At 49.4% G+C, this 22,400-nt stretch overlaps 2 protein-coding genes across 2 annotated transcripts; both read right to left on the bottom strand.

Moving 5' to 3' along the window:
* Positions 1 to 3,465: 3,465 nt before the first annotated feature.
* LOC120681314 lies at positions 3,466 to 4,029 on the bottom strand. Its single transcript, XM_039962822.1, has one exon. It carries the CDS (start codon positions 4,027 to 4,029, stop codon positions 3,466 to 3,468), a length of 564 nt encoding a protein of 187 aa, XP_039818756.1.
* Positions 4,030 to 19,401: 15,372 nt separating this feature from the next.
* Positions 19,402 to 21,311, bottom strand: LOC120683838 (coniferyl alcohol acyltransferase-like). The gene is made up of 3 exons (XM_039965933.1): positions 20,835 to 21,311; positions 19,716 to 20,683; positions 19,402 to 19,583 (listed from the first exon to the last, which is right to left on the bottom strand). Exons 1-2 carry the CDS (start codon positions 21,234 to 21,236, stop codon positions 19,751 to 19,753), a joined length of 1,335 nt encoding a protein of 444 aa, XP_039821867.1. The 5' UTR covers positions 21,237 to 21,311; the 3' UTR covers positions 19,402 to 19,583; positions 19,716 to 19,750.
* Positions 21,312 to 22,400: the final 1,089 nt, after the last annotated feature.

Below are 22,400 nucleotides of genomic sequence, written 5' to 3'. Positions count from 1 at the left end.
AAAGCTGTGTGGAACTCCTCCCATGTGAAGCGGCGATCAGCAGGGTGAGATGCCTTGAAATTTCGCCACCAAGCCCCAGGGGCATCATGAAGTTGATGAGCAGCAAAGAGGACCTTCTCCTGTGGCTCACATTCAATAAGACCAAGCTTCTCTTCAATGATATTGAGCCAGAAATCCGCATCAAGAGGATCTTTGGAGCCACAAAAGATGGGAGGGTTGGTACGGAAGAATTCCCCGAACCTGTTCACTTGAGGCTCGGCTCTTGGACCACGATTGCCGGCATTACCCATTTGATTAACTATGTGCGTCATAAGGAAGAATTAGCTCTAAGATGAAGGAAGAAAGGTAGCATTTTACCTTAAGTTCAAATTTTTAACGAAAGTATATCTTAGTGCAAGTGGTCAAATTTTTATTTTACTCTCAACCCACTAAGCAAATTTTAGGTTCACTTTATGGAACCTCGGCTCTGATACCCGTTGTGAGAACTGCCTAATTTGATACTATTTTAAATGAATCGCCGGTCATTATCACCTAGATAAAAGTTAACACGTGCTGGCTGGAGAGCGTGCCACGTGTTATCCCACATCTAGAAACACGAATAACCGACACGTCATCCGTCCAAAATAACATCAAATCCGGTAGTCCCGGTATGTGCTCCAACATACACCCAGGATCCAGCATATGCACATACCGTTTACAATCAGATACATCGCCACAGAACCACAAAAAGCAGTTTTACACACTTAATATTACAAGTTCGATATAGATGGGTTCAAACTAACTTCCAGCACAAGCCTTGGGCTCACGAAATCTAAATTAAACAGAAACTTAAAGTTTATTGAATTTACATGCTCTCACGGAGCTCGACTACGATAAAGACCTACGAAGATAATGATGCCTTGCTCAAGGACATCACCACAGTCGCAACGACCTACTCCTCCCCCGTATTGGGATCAGCGGGTAGAAGTGGCCATACACCACTTCCGGCTCACCTGCAACTAGGTTTAGAAAGCAACCTGAGTACAGAAGGTACTCGCAAGACTTACGCGATTAAATAAGCAAGGATTATGCAAAGGCTCAAATGAAAGCTTTAGGGTTAAGTAAATATTGCACAGCCAGAGCTCTCTAAACTATCACCTAGCAAGATTAATTATTCTTGCCTAAACCCCAAAAGTTTTAGTTGATTAAGAGCATAATATGAAATACAATTGATTCTAGAAGCGACATGAACCATTTCCAACTGAACCGAACTTTCTACGAAGAGTTCAACGGACAAAGAGCTTGCTTATAACCGAGAGCGCGGCAATTCGAATTGATTTAAATCTTGCAAGGGTGTACTACTTTACCCACACAACGTAAGGACCATGCAACTCACCCAACCAACTAAATTGGATGAGGGGGTACTCGCGTCAACCGTTCCCAACGAGGCTCAACCGTTGAGGGTACGCCCAGCTTGCGCATGCAGTAACTTAGGTCCACCGGGGACACCTCTAAACTTTTTTACACATAGCTCCAGTCTTCCCGGGGACACCCCTAAGCCTCCCTGCATAGCCCGTTGCCCACGCATCTGGGACCGGGCCTCAATGATCAAGTCAAAGGAGGTAATTGGCTCATCCGTACCATTATTTGGATATGTGGTAGCACGGAAAGGTGCTCAAAGCCGACATTATCCACGGACGGTCCTTAAACGATCCAAGCGGACTATGCCCATGTAACTTCATTCTCTAGGCCCTACCATTCCGCTCGAATCTCGATACTACCAAACCCTTAACAACCAAATCGAACCAGTGCGATCAAGGGTAACCGGTAAATGTGATCCTCCAAACTATTCCTGTCTAGCGAGCAATATAAGTATTCTAAGCAAGACTAAGTATCTAGTCAAGTTAAGTAATTAACTGACTAACATGTGACAAGGACATGGATAACAATTCAAGGAAGGATAATGCATGAAAGCAGGTACAAAAATGCAATACATACATACTATATATACCCCAACATTACCCGGTGAGATAACTAATTAAATCAGGTTAAATAGGAGCAAGGATTCATGCTTAGCTGCTTGCCTCGGATAGTTTCGGGCTCAGCCACAAACTGGACTCCGGGTTCAGGCTCAACGGGCTCGGTGGGCTCCACGGGTTTGACCTCCGACGGTTCGGTCACTATAATGCATGAATGCGATGCAAGAATTAAGAAATAAACTTATACAGTAAGAATAAATCATGAAATAATTTGAGCATGCAGAGGACATTGCAAGGGACTTAAGAAAATTAGTTTAGCAGCAAAAGCATTTTCCTATAATTAATCATAAATAGATCAATTTTCAGCTATTCAAAAAAGGATAAATCAGAAAAAGCATGCAAACTTAACTAAACAAATCCAACAAAATTATCATAGATACTATGCATGAAGACAAAGCTAACAAAACTAGTTTCACCCTTTTATCACTTTCCAGCAAAAAGTTCTACATTAAACCATTTTCGGACAGAGCAAATGAAAACACACTAAAACCCTAACAAATAGTAGTGAAACATACAAAACAACATTTTTTCTAAGGAGACCTCAGCGATACGAACCCATCAAAACAAGTTTCGTATTTTTCGGAGTTATACACAAATTTCTACGAATTTTGCAAAATTGCTGCTCAAACACAAAACCCTAAAACGCTAGGTGCACCCCGCAGAGCCGGCCCAGAGGCCGACAGGCGGGGTCCACGGGCCAGCGGCCCACCCAGGCCAGGTCAAGGCAATGCCGGCCATGACCGCGGTGTGGGCGCGGCAACGACGTCGCGCGTCGCGCGGTGCGCGCGCACGCGCGGCCATGGCGACGGCGATCGGCGGCGGCGCGAGGCGGCACGACGAGGCGGGGCCGGAGCAGGCCCGGGGGCGGCGCGCACGGCGATGCGGAGGTGGCGGCGAGCCTCACCGGTGGGTTGGACAGCGGGGAACGGCGGCGGACGGGCGGCGCGGCGGCGTTGGGCGGCCGCGGGCGGAGGGGCTCGCCGGCGGCCCTACGCAACGAACGAGGAGGCCGGGTGAGGGGCGAAATCGGTCGAGAGGAGGTAGGAGAAGCTCCCCCCACGAGAAATTGGCGTGGCACTCACCGAGGGCGGCGAATCGCGGCTGGCAGCGGAGCTCCTGGTGGCGGCAATGGCGGATTGGGGAACAAGGAGGCTAGGGTTTGGGGCAAGGAAGCCGGCCGGGCGCTGGAGTTAGAGGGGAGGGGAGCGGGCATCCGATGCGGAAAGGACGGGGCAGCAGGAACGCCGTGGAAGGCCGGGGAAGTGGTGGAACGCCCCTGGACGGCCGGCGCATGGCGTTGACGGACCTGTACACGGTCGCGGGATGGGCGCAGCTTGCCGTGGCTCGCTCGTCGATGCAGGGCAGTGCGGCGCGTGGCACGAGGATGGCCGGTGGCGAGGCTGACACGCGGCACGCCGCGATGCACACCATGGCGATCTCACCGGCTCTAAAATTTGGGGCTGTGACACCGCCCGCGAGAGTAGTAGTAGGACGAGATAGGAGCCGACTCATGCAGGGGTGCGCCCGGGCCGCCGCCGCGCCGCGCGGGTACAAACCGCGAACCGTCGTCACCGGCGTCGTGGACGTGGAACAGCGGCGCCCCGGCGTCCCTCCCGCAGCCGGATGGGTAACGGCGCAGAGTGGGCACAACGGCCCTCCGCTTGGGCGGCGGGCAGCGCGCGTGCGGCGTCCTCGCGTCCCTCCCGCAGCCGGGCGGGAACCGGCGCCGAGCGGGCGCAACGGCCCTCCGCTTGGGTGGCGGGCAGCCCGCGTGCGGCGTCTGCGGCTCCCAGAACCTCTTCTTCCGCATCTCCCCGCCGCCTCCGCCTCCCGCCTCCTCCCTTGCCGGCGCCGCCGTAACCGAACTGGCCGCCCGAGGACACGGCTGGCGAGGAAGAATAGCGGCGGCGTGCTGGTGGTCCTGGTAACCACAAGGCCACGCCCGCGCGCGCGGGGGTGGGGGCGCCGGGGCCCCTCCCGCGGCCTCGAGCCTGTCCAAGTAGAAGCTCATCCCCAATAATCACACACCCGCGATCACCCTGCAAGCACAGGAGACCGAACCGAATCAGTCGAACCGAAGCGGGCCAGAAACGAGGCGGTGGGCGGCGGAAGCGGGCTAGCCACTCACCTCAGCGCGGATCGGAGACCACCAGCGACGAAGACGATTGGGGTTTTCGGCGCCGGACGAGCGCGTGTGTGATCGAGGGGGAGACTGGAGAGAGAGGAGAGTGGGTGGTGGGGTGGGGCCGGTAGGACAGGGCAGGGCAGCACGGATTCTCTAATGTGATGTTCTCCTTCTGGATGTCATCCATTCTCTATCCAACGGCTGCTAAGCAGTTAGGCCCTGTTTAGTTTCTAAAATTTTTTGTACAGTATCCGTCACATTGAATCTTCCAGCACATGCATGGAGCATTAAATGCAGTTGAAAAAATAACTAATTAGCCTTGCTCTAACCAGTTGTTTTTTAAGGGTTGCATAACATGTTAAGCCAGCTGCATTTATGAGTCCAAATAAAGCCTAGTTGAGCTCGGATACGGTGGGCTCCGGGTGGGGATATACTATTTATTTGGCTTGTCAGCCAACCAGCCAGCAGTACTTCTCTCATATTAAATCAGAACCAACCACCAGCTACTAGCCAGTCAATAGTACTGTTCTCTCATAACAAATCAGCACCAGCCACCAACCACCGGTCACAGTCAAGCGAACACAACATAGTGTCGCGTGCGGCGGCAAGAGGAGCCCCGTCCCGAAGTCCGCCGCCTTTCCCACCGGCCACCGGGAAGCTCATCCCGGACGGCACGATGCACGCCGTCGCCTGGCTCCCGCGGGTGCCTCCTAGCTAGGTACGCCCTCACCGCCGCCGGCTTGGCGCACAGCGCCACCACCCAGTCCACGACACCCAGGAAGTGCTCGCCCGTGGTGGCCTCCTCCACCCACCGGTGCGGTGCACGACGTCGGCCACGCCGGCGGGGTCCATGCGTTGCAAGTCATCGGAGCCCATGACGAATTGACGCCATAGGGGATGGTCAGCACGTTGCCGAAGTAGGACTCCGCCCGGGAACACGGGTCACGGGTGTGCCGTGAACACCTCCAGCTTCGTGCGCCCCGGCCCCGCCGATTTGATGCCCGCAAACCATGCAAGATTAAAATACCAATTTGCCGCTCCCACACGTCGAGCTCCTTCTGCTTCCTTGGGGAGCAGGATGTCCACACCATGTAGCAGTGCGGCGTCGTGGTCTTGTGCGGTACGGTTCGGATCCTCGGCGGTGTTAGTCAGCCGCGCAAACGTCCCCGGCCACATGGACCGTCGTTGAGCCAGAGGGAGCGGCAAGCGGACGAGCGTCACGAGCCCGTGAGGAATGCGGCAGGACCTCTGTAAGGTTGCAGGCGATCTAGGCTGTAGAAGTCCAATCCAATGGCTACGAGCGAGGGGCTTAGGGGTGGACGGTATTTCATTTACCGTCCACCTCTGCAGTCGTGCTCGGGCATTTCTCGTCACCGTCGACCTCACCGAGGTCGTCGACGAGAAACAAGTAGCCCCATCGCCTCAAACGCGACCTCCCCGAGAGCTCGGCCGACCACACGCTCGTCGGTGTGCTGTGTGCCATGGCCCATGGACACGGGCCGAGCCTTGTTCTTGGAAGCGAGATGGACGTTCGCTGGCACACGCCGCCGATCGAGCTCTGTCTGGCGTATGCTCCATTGGCTAATTAGTGTCATAATGAGCTTGCAACTTCGACTACCTGGTGCGGCGGCAGCGGCGCGCAGGACAGAGGGCAAGAAATTCTGACGGCCTGCGGCTGCTACATTCTTGGGCAGTGCCTCGGGTAGGGTCACATCGCCGGTGCTCAAAACGGGGAACGGTAGGAGCAGAAGCAAGTGGACGGAAAAAAAATTCTGTGCGCCCGGAGCGCACGTCAGCGCCGGTGCACCCCCGTGAATCGAGCGTATGCCCTTGATCCGACGGTGAATCCTACGCTGGAGTCGAGCTGAACGGAGCCGCGAGCCGAGCGGACGCTGCACCTGTACGGGAGCCGAGCTGGCCGCATGGGCGCCGACAGGGGCGGAGCTGGGCCAACTCAAGGCCCAGGGCCACTCCATGGGCCGACGGTGCAACCTGGATTGGGCCTCCATGCTATAGTAGTACACTGCAGTGTGGAGAAAATGGGCTGCAGACTAGGGCCATGGCCCTTGTTGCCCTAGCCTCTCCTCCGCCCCCGAAAGGAGGTGAAGGGGTATATATACTCCCACACCCGAAAGTGACCGTTGTGTGTTTTTTGGTGGTACCCGGATCATCCGGGATATCCTCGGATCATCCGGGGTGTTGACAGATTGAACTAAACACACACTGAAATTCCCAGGTCCGGATCATCCGGTACAGGGCCGGATCATCCGACCTGGGCTGCTCTGGACACTCACAAGTCACCAGGTCCGAATCATCTGACCCAGGGCCTGATCATCCGGACTTACTCCGAAACATTTGCCACTGTTGGGCCGGATCATCCGACCTAGTGCAGAAACTTTGTGCTGGGGCTGATTTTCGTGAGTGTTTTCTCTCAAGGATGTCATCTCAAATGAAGCATTTAAATAACCAAAAAATTTATCCGAATGCATCCCCCTTGATAGTACGGTGAATCCTATACTCAAATTCAAACCGAAAATTAAAATTAAATCTCGATTGAATCCACCATACTAATTTTGAAATTGGGGATCTTCCTTTCATCATCTTCTTGAATTTCTGATATTTTTCCTGCACACACTTTCTTCAAAGCATCATATCCCCAAATCGTGATTGTCAAAAATCACCAAAATCAATTAGGGGCCTAGATGCACTTTCAATCTCCCTTTTTTTTGGTGATTGATGACAATACCAATTTGGGCTAAAAAAGGGAGAATAAAATTCAAGAAATTTAAACAAGAGATAGGAGAGCTCCCCCTAAATATGTGCATAAATATTTCAAAGTGGCCTCAAATGCCAACACACATATTAAAGTGAGCTCCTCCTACAACATTGCATTTATGTGCTTTTGTGTGATACGAAATCCGTGATGCATATGACAAGATCATCATAACAATAAAGTGAGAAATAACATTACAACATCCATAAGCATCACACCATAGATAAATAAGAGGTTCAACATCACACTAGCAAATTAAGTCTTACAAATAGAAATTGTTACTGTGGCACACACCACACATCACACCATCACAAATAGAGTTCTTACATGTCCGATACATAAATAAGATAGATAAAAAGATGAAGAGCGATTGAGGGGCCTCCAAGCGCCAAATTCACTCCCCCTTTGGCATCAAGCGCCAAAAAAGGAAGCTACTCATCGTCGTCGTCATCATCATCGCCATCTCCATCTCCGCCAGATTCAGTCTCCTCATCATCTCCGGCCTCTTCCTCCTCATCATCATGAGCTTGGCCCGGCATCTCTTGACCGCCATAGTCAAGCTCAACGTCCTCATCTGGATTCTCTTGTGACACATAGTCATCCCAAGGGTTGTAGACTCTAAGAGGAGTGGGAAAATCCCTAGGTTCACGAACTGGAGAATGTGGAAGATCAACCTTAGCCATGATTTCCTTCTGTCTCCTCTCAAATTTCAGAAGCTCCTCATCCATAAACCTCCTATGCTCACGGATCTCCTGGGAGTTCTGGAGACACATGTTGAAGCAAGCAAATATACCTTGAGCAATGTACTCCATCTTGCCTTTCTTACTCTCGGGAGCCCGTCGCCCACGTGAGGTGGAAGGTCCTGTAGGTGCTGCAGGTGCTGCCTGGGAGGATGAAGGAGCTCCACTAGAAGGTGGAGGAGCCGCTCCAAAAGATGATGCACCAAAAGTGAAAGTAGATGAATAAGCACCAGGAAAAGGTCCAAGAGGATCAATACCAGTGCTATGCTTGCCAATGTGGAGAGACTGCTCAATTTTGCCCTTGTTTGAGTGATATGACAAATAGATAGTGCTGTGCAATATGTTGAGCTTGGTCTCAGTCTTGATCATATGGAATATGTATGGAGTATAGTGACAGGGACTAGAAGGATCTGAAGCACAAGTGACAATCTCATTCCAAATAAACTCCATAACAGCAAATTTAGGCTTCCCAGGAGCCATCTGTACTAGCAGATTCTTAGCCCTATGTGATATGTTATCAGAGTCATCCCCTCTAGGAGTGAGAGTGAAACGAAATAGGGTGTTGAGCAATCTATAGAAAGGAGTGAGGCCCTTGACTTGCCCAAGCACAATATCACCATAGGCTCTATCATACATGGAGTGCATTCTGGAGGCATCAAGTTCATTACCTTCATGCAGGTTCACCTTCGATGAATCACGATTCACAACCCAGCTGCCACCATAGAAAACTCGATCTCCACCGTGTCCAAACAACCAACTGAACTGAGCCATGGTATATGTGAACCGTTTCCCTCCAATAAGAAACTGAAAGTTCCTACTATCATCACTAATATGAAGTGTGGCATAGAATTGGGCCACCACTTGTTCATTCCAGTTGCAAGTGAAGCTCATGATCTCAGTTAGATCCATCTCCTGATACCGGTTGTACACAGCATTAACAACTTCCCTAAGAGGTGAAGCTAGCCCCTTCAGATAATTCCAGTCAATCCACTTCATTTCAGTGGTGACACGCTTCATGGTCATGATAACAGACTCGTACCAATCAGCTTGATGAGGATACCAAAAGCATGAATCACCACGAAAACTACGCTCAACTTCAGCTGGATTCTCACTGTATCTCAAATGCTCAATAGAATTGCCACCCTTCTTGTAATTGACCATTGGAGGATCAAGACGGTGATGATTGGGGCATTGAACAGTAGCCAAAATATTCTCAAGATGTGAAATATCAATGTCTGGCAAGGGATCAGCAAGAGCAGAGCTAGATTGCCCTCTGGAAGTACCTCTGCCTCGGCTTGGTGGATTACCTGAGCCACGGCATCGGACATTTCTCTTGGAAGCACCCTTCTTGGTGCTTTGTGGCCTAGCTTGAACATCCTCTTCAGAGCTCCCCCCTATAAGAATCATCACTGTCGGAGTCGGTGGGGGAACGGCCCTTCTTCTTGCTTATCTTGGTTTTCACCATCTAGAATACAAGAATAGTAGCCAAGAATAAAGATATGATGAAAAGGAATTGAAAGATTCAAGGAAGTAATAGGTCATCCCTGAGCATAGACGGACCATCCGGGTATGCACCGGATCATCAGGTCCGGATGATCCGGGCATAGGCCGGATCATCCGGGCTGCGCTCGGGATGAACACCACTACCATGAATCCGAGGATTTGACCAATGAAATCTAATGAAACTCTAGGCATGACCTCTAGATAGATAAATAAGATGATTCACCAAAGGAAATCCCCTAGAACTTCCTACATTAAAAGATCGGGGCGAGAGGATTTTGAATGAAAATACCTTTGAAGTTCCTGTGTGAATCGAAGAGTTCCGGAGGAGTCCGAATCTTCCGAGACATGGAGAATCAAAGGCACAATGTAGCTCGACAAATCCTTGGTCCAATTTTGAGATCGCTCCTCGAAGTTTTGAGGAGCAAAGTGGGGGCGGCGGAGGAAAAGAAAGAGAAGTTAGGGTTACCCCGCGGGTGCCCCTATTTATACTGAAACTGCCAGGGCCGGATGATCCGGGCAGGGTCCGGATCATCCAGAGATGACCAGAGGGGTCCGGGCGTCTTGGCCGGATGATCCGGGACAGGGCCGGATCATCCGGACTTGCGTAGAAGGTTTGGACCGGATGATCCGACACAGGTCCGGATCATCCGGATTTTCCCAGAAAGTTTTGCCCAAAAAGATAGATTTGATTATAGTTTTTTGATCCGATGATTTAGAGAATAATGTATGGACATATAAGAGCCTTAACTCAAAATGATCAGGCACAATCAACAATACATAACAATGATCATTTGAGTCAAGGAGTGATCCAACGATCACAACGTCAATTTTTTTAGAAAAACTCACACAAATAACATGTTTTTCTCTAGTCTAGGCATCAATACAAGATATGTGCAACAAGTCAAGCCAAGTTACGAGAATCCAAGATATTTAGCTCACTCCTAAGAAAACAAAACTTTTGCCCATCGAGGGGCTTTGTGAAGATATCGGCTAGTTGTTTATCGGTACTCACATGACTTAAAGCGATATCTCCTTTGGTTTCGTGGTCTTTTAGGAAGTGATGTCTTATGTCAATGTGCTTGGTTCTTGAGTGTTGGATAGGGTTGTTGGCTAGTTTGATGACACTCTCATTGTCACACAAGAGAGGTATCTTTTTGTACTCACAGCCAAAGTAACTCAAGGTTTGCCTCATCCAAAGTAGTTGAGCACAACAAGCACCGACTGCAACATACTCGGCCTCGGTGGTGGATAGCGCAACGGAATTTTGTTTCTTAGAGCTCCAAGACACCAAGGACCGACCAAGAAATTGGCAAGTCCCCGTTGTACTCTTTCGATCAACTTTGCAACCGGCATAATCCGAATCGGAATAGCCAAGTAAATCGAAAGTGGAGTCCTTAGGATACCACAAGCCAAGGTTTGGAGTTAAAACTAAATATCTTAAGATTCTTTTAACAGCTACAAAATGGTATTCCTTAGGATTAGCTTGAAATCTTGCACACATGCACATACTAAGCATAATATTCGGCCTAGATGCACAAAGATAAAGTAAGGAACCAATCATGGAGCGATATACCTTTTGATCCACGGATTTTCCATCTTTATTTAGATCAAAATGTCCATTCACGGCCATGGGAGTCTTGATAGGTTTAGCATCGGCCATGTCAAACTTCTTGAGTATATCATGTGTATATTTGGTTTGACATATGAAAGTCCTTTCCTTCATTTGCTTGATTTGAAAACCAAGGAAGAACTTCAATTCACCCATCATGGACATCTCGAATCTGTTGTTCATGATCCTACTAAATTCTTCATAAAATTTTTCATTAGTAGAACCAAAGATAATATCATCAACATAAATTTGACACACAAAGAGATCTTTATCTATTTTTTTGAGTAAAGAGAGTAGAATCGGCTTTGCCCATTACAAAACTGTTCTTGAGAAGAAATTCCCTAAGGCATTCATACCATGCTCTAGGAGCTTGCTTAAGCCCATAGAGCGTCTTATGGAGCTTGAACACATAGTCAGGATGCTTGGGGTCTTCAAAGTCCGGGGGTTGCTCTACATAGACTAGCTTGGAGAGTGGTCCATTCAAGAATGCACTCTTGACATCTATTTGATATAACTTGAAATCATGATGAGCGGCATAGGCTAGCAATATCCGAATTGATTCAAGCCTAGCCATCGGAGCATATGTTTCACCAAAATCTAAGCCTTCAATTTGAGTGAAACCTTGAGCAACCATTCTAGCCTTGTTTCTTGTCACAATCCCATATTCATCTTTCTTGTTTCGGAAAACCCACTTGATTCCAATGATATTTTGCTTGGGTCTTGGCACTAATTCCCAAACTTCATTTTTTGTGAAGTTGTTCAACTCTTCTTGCATAACCATTACCCAATCCGAATCACCAAGTGCATCATCTACCTTAAGAGGTTCCAAAAAGGAAACAAGCAAGTAATGTTCACAAAAACTTGCTAAACAAGAGCGAGTAGTTACCCCTCTTCGGATACTCCCAAGGATGTTGTCAACGGGATGATCCCGTTGAATGCTTTGATTCACTCTTGGATGAGACATTTGACGTTATGGTTGAATAGGTTCACCATCATCATCATTTTCAACTTGAGGTGCTTCCACTTGAGTTTCTTCACCTTGTGCTCCCCCTTGATCCATGCCATGATCATGATCGTCACCATGGTCATGACTTTGATCTTGAGGGACTTGAGAACTTGACGGCTCAACTCTAGTGGATGATGATGTGTCATCATTTCTTGCTTCAACCGTAGCATTGTTCTTTTCTTCTTGTGGCTTTATTTCACCAAAGCCCATTCTCGTGATTGCTAGATTTGGAGGTTCTTCATCATCTACAAGGTTCATATCAACTTGCTCTACTTGAGAGCCGTTGGATTCATCAAACTTCACATCTACCGTGGTTTCAACAACACCAGTGGTTTTGTTGAAAACACGATAGGCGTGTTCATTAGTACCATAACTAAGTAGAAAACCTTCATCAATCTTTGGTGCAAACTTTGAGCTTTTGACTTTCTTGTTAAGAATGTAATATTTCCAACCAAAAACTCTAAAGTAGTGCACCTTAGGCTTGTTACCGGTAATTATTTCGTAGGGTGCCTTGCCCAAATACTTGTGGATGTAGAGACGATTGATGGCATGACACGCCGTGTTGATTGCTTCGGCCCAAAAGATATCCGGGGTCTTGTACTCATCAAGCATGGTTCTTGCGGCTTCAATCAATGTCCTATTCTTCCTTTCCACAATTTCATTTTGTTGAGGTGTATATGGAGCGGAGAATTGATGCTTGATTCCCTCTTCATCAAGATATTCCTCAACATTTGTGTTACGGAATTCCGACCCATTGTCACTTCTAACATTCTTGATCTTCAATTCAAATTCATTTTGAGCTCTTCTAATGAATTTCTTGACAATTCCTTGTACTTTGCTTTTGTCATGCACAAAGAATACCCAAGTGAAACGAGAAAAATCATCAACAATAACAAGACCATATTTGTTACCGCCAATGCTAATGTAGGTGATTGGCCCGAAGAGATCCATGTGTAGAAGCTTCAATGGTCTTGATGACGTCAAGATGTTCTTGGGAGGATGTGGAGCACCAACTTGTTTTCCGGCTTGACATGCACTACGCAATTTATTTTTCTCAAACACAACATTGGTTAGTCCTAAGATGTGCTCGCCCTTTTGAAGTTTGGCCAAGTTCCTCATGCCAACATGGGCTAGACGGCGATGCCAAAGCCAACCCAAGTCGGATTTTGCCACTAAACAAGTCTTGGGCTCAATTTTCTCCTTGGAGAAATCAACAAGATAAACTTTACCCTTTAGAAGACCCGTAAAAGCAATAGAGGAATCCTCCCTTCTTGTGACGGTCACACCCTCGTTAGTAAAGAGACAATTATAGCCCATCAAACAAAGTTGTGAGACGGTCAACAAATTGTACCCTAACTTTTCAACCCAATAAACATCATTAATTGAATTATTATGACCAAGAGCGATTTTACCTAAACCGATCACTTCTCCTTTGCTATTATCTCCAAAGACAATAGTTTCTTTGGGTATGTCATCCGTTTCCAAGGAAGTGAACAAGTCCTTCTGCCCGGTCATATGATTTGAACAACCACTATCAATCAACCATGCGCTTCCACCGGAGGAGTATGCCTACAAAACAAATTAAGGCTCAAGTTTTAGGTACCCAAACTTGTTTGGGTCCTTGAAAGTTAGCATAAGCCATCTTGGACACCCACACACTCCTCAACTTCCTAGTGTGAGCCCCAATGTACTTGACCACCATCTTTCCATTTTGAATCACCACGGTGTAGTCAATGGAGTAGTTGCGTGATATGGGAGATGACACATTCTTGTTGCTTGGGTTGACCTTCGTTGTGTTCTCAACCTTGTTCTTGCTTTGATCAACACTCATCTTTGAGCCACGATGAGCTATGTTCATCAAGTCACCAAGATTTGCTCCTTTCTTTCAAAGAGGGATGGACTTGCCATTCACAATCTTAGAACCATTTGCATTGTTTCCTCTTGTGTAGCCAAGTCCATCATGAATGCTTGGAAACCTTTGAGCCATGCTATACGCCGGGTGTGATTCAAAATCACTCTTTGGCTTAAGGTTTCCCTTTCCAACTAGCATGTTCCACTTGTGAATTTGAGCATTTTTGGCCTTGATTGCTTCTTCTAGCTTTGCAAGGTTAGTAACACAAGCATTTATATTATGGTTATGACATTTCAAGCACCCTTTACTTGTGGAGGCATAAGAGTCAAGAGTAGCTTTGGAATTAGACTTGGTTTTCTCCCAAAGATTACTATAGTTCACTTCAAGATTTTTGTAAATATCTTCAAGGCATGAATGCCTCTCTTGAAGTTCACTATTGGAATTCTTTAGGCCAGCTAGTGAATCATTTGCCAAAGCTTGATCCTTTGACATCCTCAAATTTGAGTCATTGGCAAGAGACAAGTCCATTGCCAATTTCTCAACCTTATCCTTTTCCTTGGCTAAAGATTCTTCTAGAGCAAGGTTTCTCTCATTCTCAAGGATTAGCAATTCTTCTTGCTCTCTAAGAATCTCTTTCTTTTTCTCTAATTTCTCCATAAGTTTCTTAATTTGTTTATAACCTAGTTTGCCAAACTCCTTTATCATGTTTTCTTTGAGTTGGACTTCCTCTTCCTCTAAGTCATTTTCTACTTCACTAGATGTGGAGGTAGGAGAGGATGTAGGATTGGCATAGTTTGTAACCTTGGTGCCTTTGGCCATAAGGCACATAGGACCTTCATCTTCATCATCGGAGAGGTTGTTGAAGAGCTTTGGAGTTGATGATGTAGAGAGCAAGGCAAGAGATGTCGTGCCCTCATTGTCGGAGTCGTCACTAGACTCCCATTCTTCACCAACATGAGTCTTGCCATGCTTCTTTTTGTACTCTTGGCTCTTCTCTTTGTACCTCTTCTCCTTGTCATAACTCTTGTCCTTGTTCTTACCCTTGTGCTTCTTGTCTTCACTTTCATCATTGTCATTTTGAGGACAATCCGCTATGAAGTGATCTTTTGCACCACACTTGTAGCATGTTCTTTGCTTTGTCCCTCTCTTGAAGTTTCTCACCATCATGGTCGTTTCTTCATCGGTGCTATATCCATCACTTGACTCAACTTTCTTCTTTTGCTTTGACGGCTTCTCACTTGCCTCAACCGTCTTGCTAGGCTCGGCCTTGAGAGCAATAGTCTTGACTTCGTCTTTACTAATTGACTTGGCAACATCTAGATCATTCATCTCATGGAATTGCAAATCATTCAACAAATTGATTGGCTTCATCTTTCTATATGATTCTTTGCCTCTAATGATGGTTGCCAACATTGGATTCTTGGGTGCATATGCTCTAAGCATCTTCTTAGTGACTTTGAAATCATCCCAATCTTTGCTATCAAGAGTTCTAATCTCGATAACTAGGAGAGTGAGCCTATCATGCATTTGTTGTAGGGTTTCATCCTTTTTCATGACAAATGATTCCAACTCTACTTGAAGAAGATCCATCTTTCTTTCTTTGACTTCATCATTGCCTTCATGTGACATTTTGAGAGTTTCCCAAATCTCTTTAGCACTAATCATTCCTCTAACCTTATTGTATTCCATTGTGCAAAGAGAACTCTTGATTACTCTCACGGCTTGGGCATTGCAAAATAAATCATTCTCATGTTCCGGAGTGACCTCTTCTCCTTCTCTTAGTTGAGGCACACCCACACACACAATGGTCCAAAGGTGTGGGTTGAGTCCATACAAATGCACTTGCATGTCATCACTCCAACGTGCATAATCTGTTCCATCAAAGTGAGGAGGTTTGCCCATTGGAACGGTGGAGAATGAAAGATTGTTGGATTGAAAATTTGAGCTATCATATGTATGAGATGTAGTGTGATAACCTTGTTGATCCTTCTTCTCATTTTCCTTCCTCATCTTTTCATTGAAAAGAGCTAGAGCCCTTTTTTCAACCCTTTCACTCATCTTCTTCTTGATCTTTTCTTTTCGCTTGATTGCCCTTTTTTCCTCGATCATGTCACCTTCAACATCGCTGACTTCGAATTCACTGTCATTGACTTCATATGCGGATGAAGCACCACCACCACTTGCGGAAGTCTCTTCGGCCATAGCTCTTTTCCCTTAGCGGTTAAGCTTTAATCAAGAGATTAGACTCTGATACCAATTGAAAGGATCGACACTAGGCCTAGAGGGGGGTTTGAATAGTCCTGTTTAAAAATTCTCTGAAAAACTTTGCAGAAAACTATCTTGTCCGGATGATCCGGCCCCTGGTCTGATGATCCGGTCCTTCTCAGGTCCGGATGATCCGGCTATGGGTCGGATGATCCGACAGCAGGAGAGAATCTAACATGAGATTTGAAATTTACTTAGCTTTTGACGATTCCCTTTAAATGCAAAGTTGACAAATGAAGTAACTAGGCCTGTGAAACAGTTTAGCACAAGCGGAAAGCAACTAACAAGTAGATCAAGTTAAGATTAGCTCAAGAATAATAAATACAATAAAAATGAAATTGACACAAGATTTATCCCGAAGTTCACTCCACAAAGGAGCTACGTCTCCGTTGAGGTGCTCACAAAGAGCAGGGTTGCTCTTTAACCCTTTCCCTCACTCAATCAACCACTTAGGAGGATTGAGGTGCTCACTAGCAAGAGTCCACAAAGGACGGGTAATACAAACTTCCGACAGCTCAACCACAAAGAAATGGAAGCTCACAGGCACCTCTAACCGTCTACGAGCAAAGCTTCAAGAGTAACAAATGCGAATCGACGAATTGAGATTGCTTCAAATGCTTCTTGAGATGAACAAGTGCTAGCTCACGGAGTGCTCTCGAAACACACCTCGAATCTCACTTCCACTCAATCCCTAGGTGTTTCCTTACAAGAATCAAGCTCTAGGATGGAGAGAAGTGGAGGATTTAGTACTTTGGAATCGAGGTTGGTCGAGAAGAGAGAGAGAGAGAGAAAAGAAGAAAGGGGGTGAAGGGGTATATATACTCCCACCTCCGAAAGTGACCGTTGTGTGTTTTCTGATGGTACCCGGATCATCCGGGGTACCCTCGGATCATCCGGGGTGTTGACAAAATGAACTAAACACACACTGAAATTCACAGGTCCGGATCATCCGGTACAGGGCCGGATCATCCGACCTGGGCTGCTCTGGACACTCACAAGTCACCAGGTCCGGATCATCCGGCCCAGAGCCGGATCATCCGGACTTACTCCGAAACATTTGCCACTGTTGGGCCGGATCATCCGACCCAGTGCAGAAACTTTGTGCTGGGGCTGATTTTCGTGGGTGTTTTCTCTCAAGGATGTCATCTCAAATGAAGCATTTAAATAACCAAAAAATTTATCTGAATGCGTCCCCCTTGATAGTACAGTGAATCCTATACTCAAATTCAAACCAAAAATTAAAATTAAATCCCGATTGAATCCACCATACTAATTTTGAAATTAGGGATCTTCCTTTCATCTTCTTCTTGAATTTCTCATATTTTTCCTGCACACACTTTCTTCAAAGCATCATATCCCCAAATTGTGATTGTCAAAAATCACCAAAATTAATTAGGGGCCTAGATGCACTTTCAGGGCGCACCAACACCGGTGTACGCTCGGGGCGCACTGATTTTTCTCCAAAGTGAACGGGGTGTGCCCACCAGGTAGGATGGTAGGAGCTGGGACCCGTCATGGTGGAGGGCGTCTATTCATCGCTTTCATCGATTTTCGCCGTCGCTTTCGTAAAAGCCCATCCACCGCCACCTTCCCCAGCTCCCCCACATTCCCTAGGCTTCTCAGCTCCAGCGTCGCCCCCGGTACCTCCACCGCCGCCCGTCCACCACTGCCAATGCTAACCAAGCTCGCTATTGCGTCGCCCATCCACCACCGCCGGCCATCGCCCACTGGATATTCGGCCCCGGCCGGTGGCGCCCCCATGCCGCCTCGCCTTCCGCCAGCCAACGACCCACCACCATTGCAGGCCCCCCCGACCCCCCTTCTCTAGGATTGCTGGTCATGAAACCCCAGAACCCTAAGGCTCCGCCACCTCCACCACCATCCCGACCGCCGATGACATCGCCGGCGATCGCTCCGCCCAACTACCACCCCTCCCCCTTCTATGGCTCGTCGGCGGCCGCTGCCCCCTCTCCTGGCTTGGGGAAGGAGATGAATAGGGACGAGGGGCGCTTCTCCGACCCCTCGGCTGCCACCACGCACGCGATGAATAGATGCAGCGGTCGTGGTGCCCCTGCCCAACCCGACCGCGGTCTGCATTAGACTCGTGCATATCGGCAAGGATAGGATCCCACGCCTGCGTCGCGACACCGGCGTCGCGCAGCGCAGCCCAGCGTGGAGCCAGGCGGAGCGGCAAGTGGCTGAGCGTGAGAGTCTGCAGAGAGGGAAAGCGGCAGGGTCTAATCCTCGTTGCCTTCCGGTCGATCCAAACCGTCGGCCTATCGCACACCGCGGGGCTTTACCGCTACGGGCGGACGCCCACGCCACATGATCCGATCGTGCGTTGGCGTCTGGTCTCGCATGGCACGACGACGCTGGCGAGCCCTCGTCGTCCGCAGCAGCTTCAGAGTTAAACACGCGCGTATTGTCTCCAAGCGGATGCTTTGCCGCTGCTATCTGCTTCTCTGGCGGATGCTTTGCCGCCGTTGTCGGTTGTGTTGTCGGTTGTCGTCTGGGCGGAAGTTTTGCCGCCATTGTCATCTGGGCGGAAGCTTTTGCCGCCGTCGCCTCCTCTTCAGCAGATGCTTGGCTGCCGACTGCCAAGCTAGGATGGATGCTTTGCCGTCATATTGTCGCTGATATTGGGTTGATGCTTTGCCACCACGGTTGCACCTTGGTCGGTCAGCACTTTGTTTAGACAATTGTGGTCACGATGTCTCTCTTCAACAGGAATAGATGTTCTTGGTCGTTTATCTAAGTTCTAGGTTTGTTAGGCTGGGTGGGTGCCCTTTCTTTTCTCTCTTGTTTGCTTAGTTTGCTTTGGGTCGTTTGCCACTTGCTTGTGGTGTGTAACCTTGCGCTATGAGGGTTCTCTCATAGTTGCGTCGATTATAACTCTCTTCCTCTTAATGAAATACGTGCTCAGTCACATTCGCGAAAAAAAAAACAGCGAGATGCCCAAGCCCAGGAGCTCGCCGTCGTTGACTTTTCTGAGGTGATTTGAGCACAGAGAAGGAAGAAGGTACTCGCCGTCGTGGTTCCTGCGTGAAATAGCATGGCCGCTCCGCATGGCTGCTGTGCCCGTACAGCGTGAGGCCGACCGCCGACAGGCGACAGCCCCGTGAAACACTTCTCCTCGGCCCTCGTTCGCTTGCTCGCTCTGCAGAATCCACATGTTGAGACTTTGCAGCACGGTTGCAAATTTTGGTGAGCATTTGGATCGTCGATTCCGACCGGGAGCACTAGGAACAGGGGCGTGGTCCGTATCTGAAACAACGACCACCCCATGAAAACCTCACATTTAATGGTACAGTCAAATCCATTATATTAATACTAGGAAATTATGTCTGTTTGTGTTGCTATAGATAAAATTAGTAGAAGTATTGAATACATAAAGATGCATGCTCGTATGTTAATTTGTAGGAAACCCACGTAATCGAGTCATGGATGGAGAATGCTAGTCCGACTCACAGAGGATGGACTAAGATCCACGTCTGTCGATGATACGAGACATACCAAATCAAAAATTTATGTGAATATTAATAATACTGTTTGTCACCATTACGTATTCTACATTCATTTCCCGACATAATTTAGCAAATATTATTTTTCAAAAGCATACTTGCTTACCACCGGCACAAATTCGCGGCACCGCACTGCAGTCTACAGATTACTCTGATGGAGGCAGGTATCCAGGAACGAGATCCGCTGCAGTTGAGTGCCCTGCAGTGGTGTCCCTGACACGTGGGCCCCACACATGCAGGCCCACCTGTCAGTGGCCCAACTGCAGGCTGCCGAACTGCAGCGGATCCCTTTCCAGGTATCCATGGCACACATTAGCATCACAGGTCGTTTACCCACGTCACTGGAACACGTAGCTGTTCTCCAGGGCCTGGAACACGGTGGGCTCCTCCTCCATCACCTTGGCCAGCTCCGGCGCCACGTGCACGTACACCACCCAGTCGCCGTCCCCGCGCGCGCTCGGCATCGGCATCACGTACCCCGCGCCGGCGGGCCACGGGAAGTGGTACGACGCGAACACGGGGAGCCCCGTCCCGAAGTCCGCCTTGCCCACCGGGAAGCTCATCCCGGACGACACGACGCACGCCATCGCCTCGCTCCCGCCGGTGCCTCCCAGGTACGCCCTCGCCGCCGCCGGCTTAGGCCGCAGCGCCTCCACCCAGTCCACGAGGCCCCGGAAGTGCTCGCCGGTGGCGGCCTCCGCCACCCACCGGTGCACGTCGTCCGCCACGTCGGCGAGGGCCATGCGGCGGAGGTCCTCCGAGCCGATGACGCCGTAGGGGATGGTGAGCACGTTGCCGAAGTACCCCCTCATGGCGCCGTCGGGGGACATGCGGGCGCGCCCGTCCACGACCACGCCCATGCAGCACTGGCTCTGGCGCGGGGAGGCCGCCCTGGAGCAGAGCCCCCACAGGTGCGCCGTGAACGCCTCCAGCTTCGTGCGCCCCGGCCCCGCCGACGCCTTCAGCGCGGCGATGTCCGCGGCGGACACGCGGTAGATCCGGTTGACGGAGCTCGCGACGACGGCAGGTGGGGGCGGCGCGGCGCTGCGGGGGCAGAACAGGCGGTCGATGATGGCGTCGGTGGACGGCGCGCGCGGCGGCGGGTCGCGCGGGGCGACGAGGGAGCGGCGGAAGGACGGGGCCGGTGGCGCGGGGCTGCCCCGGGCGGCCGCGGCCCACGCGACGAGGAACATGTTGAAGGAGTAGGCGTCGCAGACGCGGTGGTCGAAGGTGCAGCCGACGACGGCGCCGCCGCACCCGAACTTGGTCACCTGCGTGCATGTGTCATGCAAGGCAGTGGCACGGCGGCCGTTAATCGATGGTCATCGTTACGTTTTAAATAGAGTAGGTTTTTACTTTTACTTTTACGTTTTAAATGAAGTCTTCGTACGTCATCGTACGTACGTCGCCCATGCATCATACCTTAACTGCCACAACGCTGCCGGCCTTCTTGGCGGGCACCAGCTTCTCAACGCCCTCGTCCACGGCGCCGAGCCGGACCTCCCGCAGCTCGGCGCCGGCCGCGGTCGCCACCGTGAAGTCGACGCCGCGGCCGTTGCACAGCAGCTCCGGCTCGCCGTCGGCGTTGGCCACCACCTCCCCGGCCAGCGGGTAGTACGCCACCAGCGTCTTGGCCAGCGCCTCCTTGAGCGCGGCCGCGGCGGGCGCCGGGTGGAGGTAGCAGAAGAAGAGGCTGACGTCGAGCGGCGGCAGGAGGAGGTCCAGGTTGGACAGCGCCAGGCGGTACCCCTGCATCGGCAGCGCCGGCGCCACCGTGACGGTCACCTCGTGGCCGCCGTGCTCTTTGCTGGCTTCGTTCACCATGCTGCCTGCGTCTGCGTGTTGCCTACTGACGCCTGGAGGTTGAGGGGTCGAGGAAGAAGGGCATTTAGGACTCAAGTCTTCAGGTTCCTAAGGTGCCATGATGCAAGTATTTAAAGGGACGGGGTTAGGTAAAGTAAGTAGACCACTGCAGCAGGGCACTGTGTATCCAATCTCTAGTTAATTCCCTAATTTATTACCTTTTTTTAATGTCTTGTTTTAGTCAGTGCGTCCAGATTTTGCTGAATGCTACTGCTGATCTGAAACTGCAGGTTTGGTGGGTCATTATATTGTGTGGGTCATTATATTCTTCTGCTACAGGCAAGAATCAGGGAATCGCGTGCAGCTTGTCTAGCTGCATCTGCATTTGTTGGTCGTAAGACGACCAGGGTTAAAAAAAACCAACCGAAACCAGTCCGGTTTGACCGGTAACCGGTCATACCGGTTCGGGCCGGTTCTGGTTTCGGCCGGTATCAAATCAGCTCCAATTCAAAATTCAAATTTAAATTTAAAAAATAAAAAATTCCCAAAAAATTCCTAAAAATACTTCAAGGTGCGACGAATCTAATGGTGTCAAATTTTCTCAAAAAATCGTTTATTTAGTATAGTTTGTGGGCATTTGAAGTTAAATAAAAAAAGAAAAAAATTAGCCGGCCCATTAAGGCCCACCGCGCCGGCGACACTCCAGATTGCAGCCCCCCCCCCGGCGCGACCTCATAACTCTAACCCCCCTCCGCGCGACCTGTCTGCCGCCCCCAGGCAGCAACCGGCTCTCGCCGCTGGTAAGCCGCCCGCCGCGCGCGGATAACCGGTCGCGGATCTGGTGCCCCCCTCCACGCGACCAGCGCGCAGAGCCGGCCAGCCGGCCGGTACGCGCGGCTAGCCGGCCGGTAGCGCCGGTAAGCCGGTCCTACCGGGAGAACAAGGTATGAACTCCAATTTTTTATTAGAATGATTTGTTAGGTGTATGATTTAGAATATTAGATGATTTGTTTTAGGATTTAGATAATATTTAGATGTATGACTGATATATTTTAGGATTTAGGTAAGATTTATGTGTAGGATTTATGATTTTATTTATGTGATTGATATATTTTTGTTGTCCATTTATCCAGATAGATAATGGTAGGCAGAGATAGAGATGTTGGATGGGAACATGGTGAAAAT

Source organism: Panicum virgatum, chromosome 7N, assembly GCF_016808335.1.
Source record: "Panicum virgatum strain AP13 chromosome 7N, P.virgatum_v5, whole genome shotgun sequence".
Classification (NCBI taxonomy): Eukaryota; Viridiplantae; Streptophyta; class Magnoliopsida; order Poales; family Poaceae; genus Panicum; species Panicum virgatum.
Note: the sequence above shows the minus strand (reverse complement) of the source record. Positions and strands in the feature narration are given on the sequence as shown.